The 15,262-nt window shown below is 39.0% G+C and overlaps 1 protein-coding gene across 1 annotated transcript in view; it reads left to right on the top strand.

Annotated features, from left to right (window-relative positions):
• The window catches only part of LOC140243619 (uncharacterized), a 62,019-nt gene that overhangs the window by 36,981 nt on the left and 9,776 nt on the right, over positions 1 to 15,262 (top strand). The window contains exons 37-47 of the mRNA XM_072323284.1: positions 265 to 510; positions 1,124 to 1,294; positions 1,858 to 2,061; positions 2,902 to 3,077; positions 4,362 to 4,461; positions 5,295 to 5,428; positions 6,277 to 6,457; positions 6,789 to 6,965; positions 7,860 to 8,027; positions 8,656 to 8,791; positions 9,461 to 9,678. Coding sequence (XP_072179385.1) covers positions 265 to 510; positions 1,124 to 1,294; positions 1,858 to 2,061; positions 2,902 to 3,077; positions 4,362 to 4,461; positions 5,295 to 5,428; positions 6,277 to 6,457; positions 6,789 to 6,965; positions 7,860 to 8,027; positions 8,656 to 8,791; positions 9,461 to 9,678 — 1,911 coding nt within the window. The remainder of the gene's footprint in view (positions 1 to 264; positions 511 to 1,123; positions 1,295 to 1,857; positions 2,062 to 2,901; positions 3,078 to 4,361; positions 4,462 to 5,294; positions 5,429 to 6,276; positions 6,458 to 6,788; positions 6,966 to 7,859; positions 8,028 to 8,655; positions 8,792 to 9,460; positions 9,679 to 15,262) is intronic.

The following is a 15,262-nucleotide window of genomic DNA, read 5'->3' as shown; positions in this document are numbered from 1 at the left end:
ATTAGTGTCCAAAGCGTTTTGAAGATTGAGAGACCTGTAGAAAATGGTAGAGAATAAATGGGATTTGTTCCTTTTCATCAGCTGCTCTCAATTTGAATTGTGTGGTACATTACCTTTTATATAGATAAGAACACGCCCTTGATGATTATGCCCTATGACTTCATCAATAACAAACTTGGAATAACTGTCTATATACTTAAAGTGTATTCTACATTGCACGTGCAGTTGTTTGACCTGACAGGCCTGTATTCCTTTGTTTTCCAGATACCAATGAATGTTTGCTAGCCACGCCATCACCACCTTGTCAGAATGGAGGTACCTGTGTGGACCAACTGAACTCCTACATGTGCCTATGTCCAGAGTACCTGACGGGAAAGAACTGTGATGAAGAGGTGGATCTTTGTACAAACACCACCTGCCAGAACGGAGGGAGCTGCACCACGCTGAATAGGACCACCTCGTGTGAATGCTCAAACGTATTCAAGGGACCATTCTGTGAAGTCGCTATTAGTAAGTTAGACGCGAGTTGCAGATTGGTCAAACTAAGTTTGATATATTGTGTAATGTCAAAAAATAAATAAATAAATAAGTGATGAGCGTCATTTGTGTACATGCCGTCAGTAGTAAAGTTAGATGGGAGTTGCAAAATCAATTAAAATGACTACAGGGCACACACACACAAAAAAAAATGTTGAAATAACATCAAAACTGATTAATCGTCGATGACACAACGGAAACCTTTTTCTGCCAACCACACGAGTAGACATTCGTACATAATTATATTGCATGCTCACAAATATCGGTCACATTTGGTTGTGATTCGAAACATGTTATTTACCTCCAATAGTGAAGAGGGTGTGTTCTGTCTTGGCGCAGTGCCAATGTATCACAATGTGTTCTTTTTCTTACGATGCATTTCTGCACCTAGAGCTGTAAAGACTTACAGTGTATACTGAATAATAGATATGAATTCTAGCTATTTGACTGAACATGGTTCGAATGAGTAGATATCTACTGAAGAGTTTAGCCAGTTAGAAAAGCATGTTCATGCCTCTCTCTGCTGGTGATACATTCGCTTCTTTCCTTTGCATCAAAATAGTTTGATTTGTCTGTTAAATTTCAGTCCATGGAAACTGGAGTGAGTGGACAGAGTGGAGTCCCTGCTCAGAGTCCTGTGGTGGAGGGATTTGGAATCGGACTCGGGAGTGCACTAACCCTCCCCCAAATGAACATGGAATGCCCTGCGAAGGTCATGACTTTGAGGAAGAAGCTTGTAACACCCAGAAATGTCCAGGTAATGCATCCAATACGACACAAATACCACAACCTGTTACAAGTGATGTCCGCCGTGATCTTGCAGAATGATTTACAGGAGGAATGATGACATTGGGTATCTCTTTAATACTGTTTTTTTTTTCTGATAAAACTAGCTGGCACAGTACTACTCCGTGCATGTTGAATCATTTCTCCTGTCCTCTTATAATATCCTTCGTCCAAGGTCAGTAGGTGCCGCATGAGAAGATTATAGTAGGCATAGCATCTTAGTGTAGCATACATGATAACAGGACTTCAAGAAGGCAGCGGTTATCCTTCCTTTTGTCATCTCACTAAAACATACCAAATCTTCTCCCTATAATGTTAACACTGACTAATGTCCTTGTAGATCCATAGTATTTTGTTCCGTAACCCTGTGCGTCCCACATTAATTTCCTAGCTGTCAATAGATTTGTGTGTGTAATTAGTATTTCGTCATTTTTCACTCATTGGAACAGAGAAGGTTACTATTAGTTAAAAAACATGGATTTCCGGACCAGTTGAAAGTTAGTCACCACCTATACCTTTCATCTCTTCCTGCAGCCTGTCTCACCCTCAAGGCCCCGGAGAATGGAACCTTGGAGTGCGAGATGGACGGAGAAGCGTACAATTGCACCGCCAGCTGTCCCGAAGGCCTGGACTTTGTTGGAGAAGTACACTCCTTCTACGTCTGCAGCCCATCCACCAACTATGTGTGGAGCCATCAGCTTGATTTAAACATCAAAGCCAAGCTACCGAGCTGCCAGGGTAGGTTGATGCATGGACCGATAGGTCCATGGTTGATGTAAGATTCCCAAAAAGAATAGTATCTGTCTCAAAAAAAAATAACCAGACATCACCGCTACACAACTAGCTTTGCTGGTCTCCCAAAAGTGTATTCATAATGGCTGCTGCTTTAGATCATACCAGATTCCCTTCTGCAATCAAATCAATTCACGCTGTCCCTAGGTAAGCGCTTCAAAACAATCACTTAGTCGTTCACAGATCCCACATAACCAACTTGTTCAGAGAGGAGGGTAAAATGCATAATGGGTTGCATTTACCAAGTAGCTAAACATACTTCTTGCAAGCTTAGTCATTATCCAAACTGCATGAACTACACATTTCTTGGTGACTTTAATAGGGAAATGTCCCTTCACTTTAGGCCTACACAGTTAATTTAAATCTCAATCCAGTTAGCAAAGGTCCTCACATTGTTTCATTTCTAAAAATGAAAACATTGGCCCTCAATTTTGTCTAGAGATCGGGGGTTGGATTGACAGCTTACTTGAAATAGGCAGTGCAGGGGGGGGGGGGGGGTCTCAAAGGCAGGAGAGTCCTGCGAAAAACCCGCTTTTTGGAGTTTCGACAACTGACAGTCCTGAGATAAAAATTAGTATGCTTTCAGATGGCGGGAATGGGCATATACATGTACATAGGATAACCATACCCTAAATATACCGTGTGTGTCGGGGGGGGGGGGGTGTAGCAATACACATTTTAGCAAAAAGTGAAATATTATAATGCCAAGTCCAGTAGACATGCACTGTTAAAAGTTACTATCACAGAAAGGGTTAATGGGTTCCTCTTGTCTTCCACCTGCTGCAGAGATCAGTAAACCCAACGAAGTGACGGCCAACATCAGTTTGCCCTACCCCAGTGCCCAGTGCTCCTCGGAGCAGGATGAGAACACACTAAAGGTGCAGCTCACCAGTGCCTTCAGCAACAGCATAGGGAACTTTGGTTGCTCTAGCAACAACCATTGCTCCATTTCTAACATAGACGTAAGTAGTGAGGTGTTGTGAGTCTTTTTCTTTTTTTTTTTCTTTTTTTGATGATAAGAAGATTAAGATGTACTGCATTGATCGCAAACAAAGGAAAAAAGGAAGATGGTCACGTAGAGTCTTGGAAGATGGTCACAGAGTCTTCTAGTTTTCTCTACTGGAATGGTCTGAGCTTAAATAAAGAGATTACCAGTCACTTCCTTTCATAAAAAAAAAATAAAGGTAAGCATAATTGTCATCAAAATGGCATTGTAAAAAAAGCTTTCATTGAAGTTAATTTGGAGAATATCACTTTATGTGTCATAAGGAATATAATGGTTTTTCTGTTGTTTGTTCCAAGTTTGTTCAATATCAGTGCAGCTTCAAAATGTGTTTCTGAGACACGGCACATAGGCCACATAAACACATACAGTCATTCATCTGAATTCTGGAGAGCTGCAGAATCTCTACACCTCAAACGCAAAGAGAAAACATGTTCTACAAAATAGGATCCTTTGTTCATTAATCCAGGTCGAGAACTGCGTTTCTCGTCGACGAAGAGCAACTGATGACGAGCCCGTCACGCTAGCAGTGGAGGCAACATTCAATTACACCAATACTGAAGGTAGAAAAAGCTGATATTATCTTTTTCATTCATCTCACTTTACCCCATTTTTGAATTGTGTTTAGGTACTGTAGTTAAAAGCTAGACATGTATAGAAATTAATGTGTATGAAGACAATTTGTTAATTACGTTTTTTCTTAAAATTCGCTACTTTTTTAAGCGTTATTGTCGAGTTCTAGAAAGGCAAAGTAGGTTCTGGGAGAAGGGGGTTGTTGAATGTAATGTAATGTAATTTAAGTTAATTTTATTTCATTTCATTTCATTCAATTGAAATGGTGTTTTATTAATCAATATCCATTGCAGCCCGGAGACTGATGAATTACAGACATTGTTTACAATGTTGTGCTATATTTTTGGGACATTGCATTGATTCCAGCCCTTGCACAAGTATTTAGATATTGATTACACCATTTACACTACATCCGCATTCTATTATGTGTTCATTAATTAAGTCCCAATTAGTGAGATGGACTTTTTGGTTTGTAAGTTCTTAAGTTTCAGAGAATACGATCTTACATCTTTTATCTTTGTGTGAACAATGTTGAAAGGAATTTCAATATTCCTTGTAATGACCTTCAATCTCTCCATTATGTCACTGTTCCAGAGAGTGACCAGCCATCAGTGGATGAGATGAGTGAAACCCTGAACACACTCATGTCAACGGCTTCCTATCTCTGGAGATGAACGGCGAGACAATAGATCCTGATGCCGGGGGTGTGGTCTCGACAGTCACCATCATCTGTCCTGCAGGGCAGGGGTACACGGCCAGGGGAAACTGTGGTATGACGGCGGGGTTTTTCATCCTCTAAAGTGTGCTCAAAGAGTTGTTCTTGTTTTGTAAGCAGTAGCGTGAAAGTACTATTTATGATGTTGTGAACGAAGCACTTTAACACAGACCCTTGGTTGAAATTTTGTCCAAATTTGAACATCATTAGTTTGGAATGTGTTTGGATAGAGTGTTTTATTCAGTATATCTCCAGTATGTCAGTTTTATGGGTAGTGCTTACGGCTGTGGCCACAGCGCAGAGAATCTTTAGTGAAGGTATACCCATCATAAGCTTATTATGAATACACTATTAGTATCATTGTTTTATCTTTTTTAATCATCAGCATTGTAGGTAGTAGTATTAGCATTAATGTTAGTAAGATCAATAGTATCATCATTATGTTATTGTGATTATTGTCATTGTTACTCTTGCAAATCCAACAATTCTAAATGTCGTAACTACAACTATAGTACTACTACTTCTACTACTACTACTACTGCAAGTAACACCATTTAAAATAACAAAATTTAATCAAGATTATCATTATTGTCAACACTATTACCATCGTTACTGCTGTGTCATTATCAACATTATTATCATTATTTTAGGTGTTAAAAATATGATCTTCAAAATTGCAGATTTATCGTTATTTCAACCGACTAGTATCGAATATGATGGTTTTGATGAGGAGGGAAACACTGTTAATGGATGATGATTATTTTCTAGAAGCTGTACCAGAGCATGTGGTAGTATCAGTACTATCAAGAGTAGACATGGAGAATGGGAAAGGATTATGTTTTCTTTTACACACAGTTATCTGTCCTGCTGGCACATACTATACTGTAGTTGGAGATTTGTCCTCCTGCGAGTCCTGCCCGCGTAATACTTACCAAGACCAGGAGGGGCAGCGGAGTGTAAGGAATGCCCCCATGGTCTCATTACAGCAAGTCTTGAGGCCGTCAGTATCACAGAGTGCATCGGTGAGCCTCATAACTCTACCATTCCATGTACAGTAAACTATTGCTATGGTCCATTTTTTTTTTCATTCTTGTGGTAAAGGTTTTTTTTTAAGGGTTTTTTTTTTAGGTTTTTTTACATGGACAGATTGAGTGCAGAAATGTAACCCGGGTGGTAATGGGTGACTTTTTCGTCCTCTTTGTAAAGAAGATGAGCGGCTCCAATAAAAGAATATTCTTAGGACTCGTGTGATTTGTCCTTCGAATGGAGGGGCCAGTCATTGAATATGCTTTGTTTAAACTTAATCAAGAATATCCATGAAATGAAAGAAATTTGCCATACAAGCAGTAATCGACAGCGTATCGAACCAATATGCCTTACAGAGTTAGTCAAGTTTCCTTGGAATATCACGCGTGTAGTATAGTGTCAAATGAAAGACACGGATTATGATTAGAGCAGTACCAGGAGTAATTTGTCATAACTATCTGCTTTCTTTCAATAACAAATGCTATGAAGGCCCTTTAGTGCATGAGAGGTGAATTGTCATGTCTAATATCAAGTCCAAGTTGTTGTTTTTTTATCACAACAAAATATGTATCACAGCAATGGAAATAAAAGGAAAAGTTAATGTCAACGTATGTGATCAAAAATGAATCGGGATATATTATACTATACTGACGTTGAGGATTAAAGAAGATTGATATTTGAGTGAAAAATGATTTTGGGCATGGGCATGGATGTACCCAGTAAAAAGTGAAGCTTTTAGATTGTGGGTCCCAACAGGTACAACATACAAAAAAAAAAAAAACACTTCTGTACATAGTATTAATTCTTAATGTGTTATCTTCTCGCTGCCATCATTGTAATACAGTTCCCTGTCCCGTGGGTTACTACCAAGATGTATGGGTTGACATTGACAACCCAGAACCAGTCTGCGTTGGAATGTCCACTGAACGCCTACCAGGACCGAAGTGGACAGCAGAGCTGTATCCCATGTCCAGCTGGCTACGTGACTCTGACCGAGGCCTCCTCCAATATCAGCGACTGTGTGGGTAGGTGAACAAGTCCGCGTTTTTGCATGGGGATCTCTTCTTCTTCTGTCACTGTGCCAGTTAATCTCGTTTAGTTTCTTCTTCTGTTTTTTTAATACTATTATTGTTTTGTTTGCTTGTTTTGAAACTCACTTGAATTTATCATAAAGGAGCACTACATGACATGTCAACTTTACTGTTATTGTACAAAAAATCGTGGTATCTGAATATAGCAATTGAAGTTAGGGCAAAAGTCATATTTACGTTATCGTTGATATTTCTTCCAATTGGGCTTGTCAGTATGACAGAGTGTAATATTGTGAAATTGTTTTCATATGTTATACTCTACCAGTCATCTGTGAGGCAGGATTCTACGTGGACGTGTCCAATACCTCCAACCCCCGCTGCCTGCCATGCCCAGTCAATTCATACCTCGACCAGAGTGGACACCAAGAGGAAGAGTGCATCCCGTGTCCAGATGACTTGGTTACCAAGGGCAACGGCTCTGCAAATATTACGGATTGCATTGGTAAATTGGGTCTTTAGCCTTCATTTCCAGAATCCCTGTTCCAGTAATCAACAATGATACCCTTATCGTGCAACAATATACCGCAGGGAGTATAGATCGTACTATCATTAAACATCGTTCAATTATACTACCACCCTGATTCAGGATGTGTAAATATATCAATAGAGTACATTAATACATTTTCGTTTAACGAGTACAAAAAAAAAAAATATTCGCGCCTATCTTAAACTACTTGCGAATCCCTTTTCAACTACAGGTTAGAGTGATACTGAAGGAGAAGTTGTCTAACTTGACATTTGATTGAAAATGAATAATTAACTCACATACGAACAACTGAGAAAGGAAACAAATAATAGGCATCTTACAGGCAGATAATCTTTGGACCCAAATGGGTGTGGAATCAAGATCGAGAAAGGTTATTACACCAGTGAATTATAGATGTACAATAATTCCTCAGCAGCCCCTCACCTCTTTTACTGAGATAATAACAGAGCATCCCTTGCCTTGCCAGAATTCAAGGTTTGGGATACAGGAATGACCTCCAGCAATTTTTGTTTTGGTCCTGGTGTAAAATCATTGTTGAGTTTGTTTAAGAAATGTCTCACTTTAATTATATTTACTTGTTTGTTAGGAATGAAGTAAATGAAATGGAATGAATGAAATATGGTCTGAAGCTGCGTCAGGACAGATTTTTATTAATGCGTTTGCAGGGAATGTATCCACCATCGTTTGTATGCAGTAACAAGTACCCTTTGATTAAGCCTTTTTTTAATAAGTATCCTGCATTTCTAAATGTGATTCTGCTATAGTGTCCATGACGTGTGTTGTTCACGTAGATGCATTTTAACTCCACCCATGGTACTATTTTTTTATTGTTTTTTTTTTATGTTACAGTTGCTTGTGGCAGTGGAAGTTACTTTGAAGTCCAGACCTTGATGTGCCTCCCCTGTCCTCCCGACACGTACCAGAACCTTCACCATCATCTGGAGGAGGCGTGCATGCCTTGTCCCACTGGGATGGTTACAATTGGCAACGCCTCAACCAATCATCACGAATGCATGAGTGAGTGGCAAAAGGAATAGTAGTGATCAACAATATTCCCACTCATTACTACATCTTGTGGCGAATATTGTTTGTTTGTTTGTTTTTTACCAGAGGGAGTCAGATTTTCTTGAAGATTTTGATTTATGTCGTAGTTCCCTTTGTCCACTTCGAGATTTAATTTACATATCACAGATGAACGACTAACCTTATCGATCATTCCCCCATTCATACTCTTTCTTAAGTATACATAATCATTATGTAAGCTTAAGGGATAATAAACAGACAAAAAAAAAAAACTCCATTACCAGTCAATAGCTAGTGAGGTGTTGTAAGACTCCTATACAGTAGAATGAATTTCCATATTCACGTGTTTAGATGGTCTAGTTAAAGACCAAGAATCGTCTCATCATTTTCTACTTTGACTTAATCTAATCAGATAAAATCTAGAACTGATATTCATATAACTGTCACTCTCTACTTCTTTTCTCAGTTTTGCTTCTATCTTTCAATTTCAATCTCAGACTTTATAGTTTCAGAGATGAAAACAAAAAGTCCACTTACAAGAAGCCAGGGTTTCACATTGTAGTGGAAAGTAATGGAAATCGCGGTAACTAATACAGAAACTTTTTTTAAAAATCTTGATTAGATCCGGAGGACTCTACAGTCCCTCCAGTTCCAGAGGGAAAGTTGTATACCATCATCATTGTCGGCACCTGTGTGGCTGGTGTTGTCCTCCTTGTTGTCATCATCGGTGTAGGCGTGATCGTGAAGAAAACTAGCAGGTTGGTGATTCGTCTTAATTGCAGTTTTAACCCCGACCAATGGTTAACGTAACACCTATTCAGGAAGATCGCTTGTCCATACTATGATTCCGACACGCCTGAAGTCGTTGTTTCTACTTCTGCTTATGAATTCCTGCTAACATGTCATTTCATTCATTTTCTTTTACCACGGATAAAATATATTGCTGCATTATGCTACCACTGCAGTTTTGAAAGAGCACAGCAGATTCTGGTTGATTAGTTCTGAATCCACCAGCTTAATCTATAACTTCAAAAGGTGGTTGTTTAAAGCAATGACTTCACCTCATTACCCCATCATCATTTGCCTTGCATGAGCCAGTGAGGTGAGTGGAGCGTGTCGTGACTCCTATATCATTATTATACCATTTTTATCTGATATTCTGTCAAGTCGTCATGCAGTCTCCACAGCATTTGAGATACGCGAGCTTTAGTTCTGAGACGCGACCGCCTACGACGGAGGTTAAAATGGTGTTCTGTCATTGGCGAGACAGCTGTTTCCATTGTTCAACCCCTGAGGCTAGGTCATCTTGTCTTAGCGTTCGCGTCGCCGATCTAAAGCTCGCCATTATCAAAAAGGAGAACATAGAATTTCATTTTCTGACACGTGTTCCCCATTCCCTCTCTCTTTCATTTACCTCTTTTCTGTAGCCTAAATAAACCCTATTTCTTGAGGTCAGCAACTGTAACACCAAGCCCAGAGCCATCCGAAAATAGTGAAAGGAGCCTAAATGAGGAAGGCCACATTTTGATGAGCCTGACCAGCTTCAATGAAATGGATAAAGAACACGAAAAGGACAAAGAAGAGGATTTCCAATCCCCCCAAGGCCCTCGGCCATATACCAGGACACCGGTCGAACCTTTCCAAAGTGACGCATAATGAAGGAGGAAGTCCTACTTCCATCGGGTATTGGGTATCCGTTGGACGCATACTTCACAAAATATTTTGAGATGATTGACGGGCTAGGCAGGCTATGTTCATATACCGTTCAGTTATGTATCCGCACCTGCAATTCAAAATAGAAAAGAGTTAGGAGGGAAAATAATTGACTGAGCTGAGTATAGGTATATGAAACTTACCTAGCTCTGCTGGGCAACACGTTTTAGGAATGACTGCTTACGAAATCGTGACATCACTGATCACTTCTCACATTTGAATTCGCTCTGCTTCCATTATGGGAAAATAATGTCTACAGTGATAAATCACTGTTATAACAACTTGTGGTATTAATGATAATCTATGCATTATGTCGATTTGAAGCATTGTATGATTTTCCATTTAATTTTGTGATTGTTTGCGTTGTTGTTTTACCCGTGTTTGTTGTTTTGTTTCGTTCTGTGTGTTTTGTGCTTGTTTTTATTTGGTTGTCGGTTTAGGAGCGAAGTAGTGCATAAATCTAGGTGGATTAGCTGATATACCAACGCTTGAGAATGAACCAATCAAAGTGAAATCATAGGTCTGTGGTACCTGATTACTTGATACTAGTGGCGATTTCCTAATTCCTATGCACCGAAACCATTGCGAGAGCGGCCAATGAAAGATAGAAACAATTATTTTATTCATGCATTTGTCAGTATTCTGAGATATCACATTTTAACACCTTGTTTTCATTGCCCAGGAAAGAAAGTTAACTTCCGTCCAGATATTAAGATATTTTTGCCAATGAAAGTATGTTCGTGTTTTGAACAAACAATTTCCTTGATTGTCCGAAGCCCGAAGAGTAACAATGGCTTCACCTTTTCCGTCCAGTGATTGTGACTGCAAAAATACATAAAAATAGATTGTATTCACTTTGCCCATATTTTGAAAAGAGATATTCATACCTTGACAATCAGAGACTGTTACGTCAGAAGAACATTTAATATTCTGCTCGTATATGTCCGTTTCTGCATCATTGTACATTTTGTATTCATGTTTTGTTTATAACCTAGTGCTTGAGGAAATTACGCCTTTGACATACAAATAATTCATGAAAGGTTGTTTCAGGAAGTAAAAAAAAAAAGTAGTCCAACTAAAATCAGTGCGAGTAAATTTTTGTCATTCCTGGAGAAATTAGGCATTTTTTCTTTGTGTCTGTTCTTGGGACTGGTGAAAATATTTATGTCAGTGATAAACACATGATAGATATATTGGACTTTCGAGTCCGGCAATGAGAAGCAATGATGTTAGATCAAATATTTTTTATCACTTTGTCCGTGCTTCACTCTATATTATAATTTTGCATGATGAAGAGTGAACTGTTTTGTATTGACACTTTAATTTCTTTCTTTGTCATGCGGTATTATGTCGGAAGCTTTATTCCTTTTGGGAGTAGAATGGCATTAGTTATTTCCGTCCACTCGCTATGAGAAACTTTCATTGTAAACTTGTAAAGGGGCAATTAAACTGACTCGTTACTCCATGCCATTTGTTCATTTACATCAATATTAGCTATATCATTTAAGAAGCTCCCTGTCCGACAATGTACCGTAGACATTGGCCAAGAAATTCACAGTTCAGTTTAGTATCATCGTATGTCAGCATTCAAGTTTCTGTATTATGTACATGTAACGGAATTCATCAAAATATTGGCTTGATCACATGAACAATTAATGTACAAATATTATATCCAATGCACACTCCAGAAAAAGTATTTAGATTAGATTTGTGTAACAAATTGATTCTTTATACAACAAAGGAGAGATCCAAAGTGAATATTTGAGAAAATAATAAAAAATGCTTGGGCTATCTCTATAAGCAACGCTTGACTATGAAGATTGCCCCAGTTAATGCTGCAAAATGAAATAAAGTATAATCATGTTTCTGTATCTTGCCACTCACTGAGTCGTGCCGTAAAGTTAGGAGTGCGTTGTGCTATGATATCAACGTTGATATGTTCAAAGTTATAAGATCTGTAGCTACAAGTGTGTATAAGTACTCATTTTGTATTGCATTGTTTTGTGTTTCGTCAAAGTGCTAAGTTTAAAAATAGAGTAGTTTTATGGTTTGAAAATAATTTTCTTTTCTTTTTCAGTAGAGATCATAGTCATACATTTCTTTTTTTTTTTCACATTATAGTACTGTTACTTTAGAACTTTCTCGTAAGATTGCCATAACATTGTAAATTGTTTGTAAAAGTTGCTTCATCCTGTCTGATATTCCATGTTCGATACAGTTTATTAATGATTACAGGCAAAACTACATTGTAAGATATAAGGTACATTGCGGCAGATTATTTACATGAAGTTCCATTCTCCTCTCGTATATACCAAGTGCATCAATGCTTTCTGAGACAACTGAATTTACAGGCATATAATCATTTTATTTATGTTTTTTTTTTTTTCAATTTGATGAATCTTGCTCCGAGTTGTTTTTGTTGCAACACTGACAAATTGCCCTTCAATGACGTAAGTACACACCGATGTATTCGTTCATTTTGGTCATAGTTATGATTAAAAAAGATAATGATGGCGTACGTGATTACTGTGGTGGCCTCTACTGGAAAAAACACAGGGTCTCACAGTGTGTTCATAGACTGTTCACAGTATGCTCACATAGCTGTCTATCTGAAAACGCTCAAATTTGACAGTGTGAAGATGATTTTACATTGTGGTGTGGTTTTCACAGTGTGTGATCACATAGTAGTGCTTTGTTTCACACTGTGAATTGATTAATCACATTTTGTTCACACTGTCAAAACACTCTGGATTTAGCAGTGTGAAGAGATTTCACACTGTGTTCAGAGTGTGTTCACACTGTGACTCTCACACTGTGTGGCACTGTGTTCTTCCCAGCAGGGAGGATTCGAAAGCATTACCTCATTGTTGCTTGACAGGCATCATACCCACTACACTATCGAGTTTCAAATTCAACCGAGTATTCACTGTACCCATGATTTTTATCATTGTTATTACTCAAAACACAGATCAATCAGTGTGTATTTACGTCATTGACGGGTAATTAAATTGTGTTAATCATTGCAATCGAATTACTTTATTGAAGCAAAAAATAATATATCATATACATGAAGTTATTGAAATATGAATTTCATATGTATGCTATGCCGATCATTGACATCACTTATAAACTTGTCTTTTTACTTGCATTTCTACGTTTGCGAGATTGTGCCTGCATTGAATCTGTGTTCAAATATGGAATGTATGTGCGTGCGTGTGTGTAGTTGCGTGCCACACCATGTGTGCAATCAACGTGTTTGATCTTGAGTGTCGATGATGATGATTATGATGATGGTGGTGGTGATGATGATGATGATGATATGTGTGTGAATGAGAGAGAGGAAGTAAGTGTCTGTATATATAAAACATAGGCATTAAATAAATGTAGCTGCGAACTTTGCCTACATCTATGAAAATCCATTCACATGAGGGGAGAGAGAGGGGATCGCACGCAAAGCCATGAACATACGAGTTTAAACACTTGATGATGCACACACGCACACGACCATGCAGAGGCGAGCGCCTGCGTACACAACGAGAAAGAAAGGATGTAATAAAGTATCACATTTACAGTGATTGATTGATTGATTGATTGATTGATTGATTGATTGATTGATTGATTGATTGATTGATTGATTGATTGATTAATTGATTGAAAATGACATACACTCCAGTTATAAACACTACAACCATGATTGCAATAAGACAATACATCTACGCTTCCAAAAAAAAGGAAAAAACTGTGATCGCATGGTAATAATATCAGTTGAGTTCAGCCAATACATCCATTTTTGCTTCTTTTTTTTTTTTTGCTTCTTAAAATTCGAAAATTTTTGCCTTTTCTATCTTAAAGGTAGGGAATCCCATTTGCATGCCTTAAATGAAGAGTTGTATAAATACAGTGGTATGTTGAAGAGAGTATCATTTTAGAAACTCCCATAAAGTATTGAAAGTGGAAGGTAACATTTAGTACATTTTTATTGACCGTTAGATTTTGAATTGAATTTTTTTCGGGGCTCACCGTAAATTCCAGTACATTACTAGGCTAGCTTTGCAGACCCATGCGCTGCATGTGTGTCCATCATGTATATTTTGTAAAGAAAGTTCATCAAAACTTACAAACATTTCTATATACATTCTTGCCACGCACTCTATATGTTATTACATCAGCTTTTATACTTTTAGATTTGTGTTTATAGATAAAAAAAAAAAAATACAGAAGACTACAACAAAAAGGCTTAAGTGTGGCTGACACACAGAACTACTGAGTAGTTGAGTTTTGTGCATTATTCAAATTGTAGATAACTGTTGACTTCCAAATTTCTCAGCAGTGGCCTAAACAAGTCCCCTGAGGTTCATATTTAATGTTTTGCTGCATTTTGGGAGGTCTGTAAAAGGTATCCCCTACCTATAACAGCAGAAAACGCGATTATCTCGGGTTCAATGGATATATCGCATTTGGCAATGAAACCTTGAGTATAATAATATTGTATTATGTATATTGTGTTGTGACAGTATTGACTGTGTCTGTTCAATTGAATGTCTCCACGAGCCGTGTCAGGATGGCCGAGTAGGTGGGATTCGTTTTTGTTGCAGTTTGAAACGATCGCTTTTATTATAGTACTACATGTCTCTAAGACCCCGTTTACAGTGCGAGGCTCGGCCGCGGCTCGGCCGCGGCCGAGTCCAGCCCCGCTTCAGTGTAAACGCGCAAAAGGCCAAATGCGAGGCCAAAATTGGCCTCGCATTTGGCCTCGCTCTGGAGGTGGTCTCGGCCGCGGCCGAGCCGCGGCCGAGCCCGGCCTTTTCTTGGTGTAAACGGAAACTGGGCCAAATGCGCGGCCAATTGCGCGGCCAGTTTTAGTCTGGCTTCCAAACCCTCTGCCTGTATCTTTCGCTGTTCAGGATATTAACCCCCTCAACGTCGAAAACTAGTATAGTTTAAGGTGGTTTTGTCCTGCAAAGGATTTTTTCCTTCGGCAAAGGCCTTTGCCCGAACGGCGACTTCGTCGCCACGGAATTCAGTTGGCAAAGGGTCTGAAAACCAGACAATACCAAATTGCGTTAGTTTACAAGCAGAGCGCCACTACGACCAAATAATGAAAGGTTTGAATCGAAAGCGCGGCCGAGCCCAGCAGTGTAAACGGACAAAATTGCGAGGCTCGGCCGCGCAATTGAGGCCGGTTTCGGCCGCGGCCGAGCCGCGGCCGAGCCGGCCTCGCACTGTAAACGGGGTCTAGCTTCTACCAGTCTGTGCGCTAACTTGAAATGTGTTATATCAGAGGCAGCTCACCAACACAGGCGGCACGCAAAAACAAGTGCACCCACCCGCAACGTCACCACTTTAATAGATTGTGTCATTCTAAAATGTCACTTGTCGAATTGGTACACCTATTCTGTTACCAACTCTGTCACGTGGTACACCTTTCTCAACCATGCGGTGGCACAAGTGGTGGCACATGTGGTGGCCACGGGGTAAGTGCTAGATGGAACTATACCAACTTCACTCACTTCCTC

Source organism: Diadema setosum, chromosome 20 (assembly GCF_964275005.1).
Source record: "Diadema setosum chromosome 20, eeDiaSeto1, whole genome shotgun sequence".
Lineage (NCBI taxonomy): Eukaryota > Metazoa > Echinodermata > Echinoidea > Diadematoida > Diadematidae > Diadema > Diadema setosum.
This window is presented reverse-complemented; position numbering and strand designations above follow the sequence as displayed.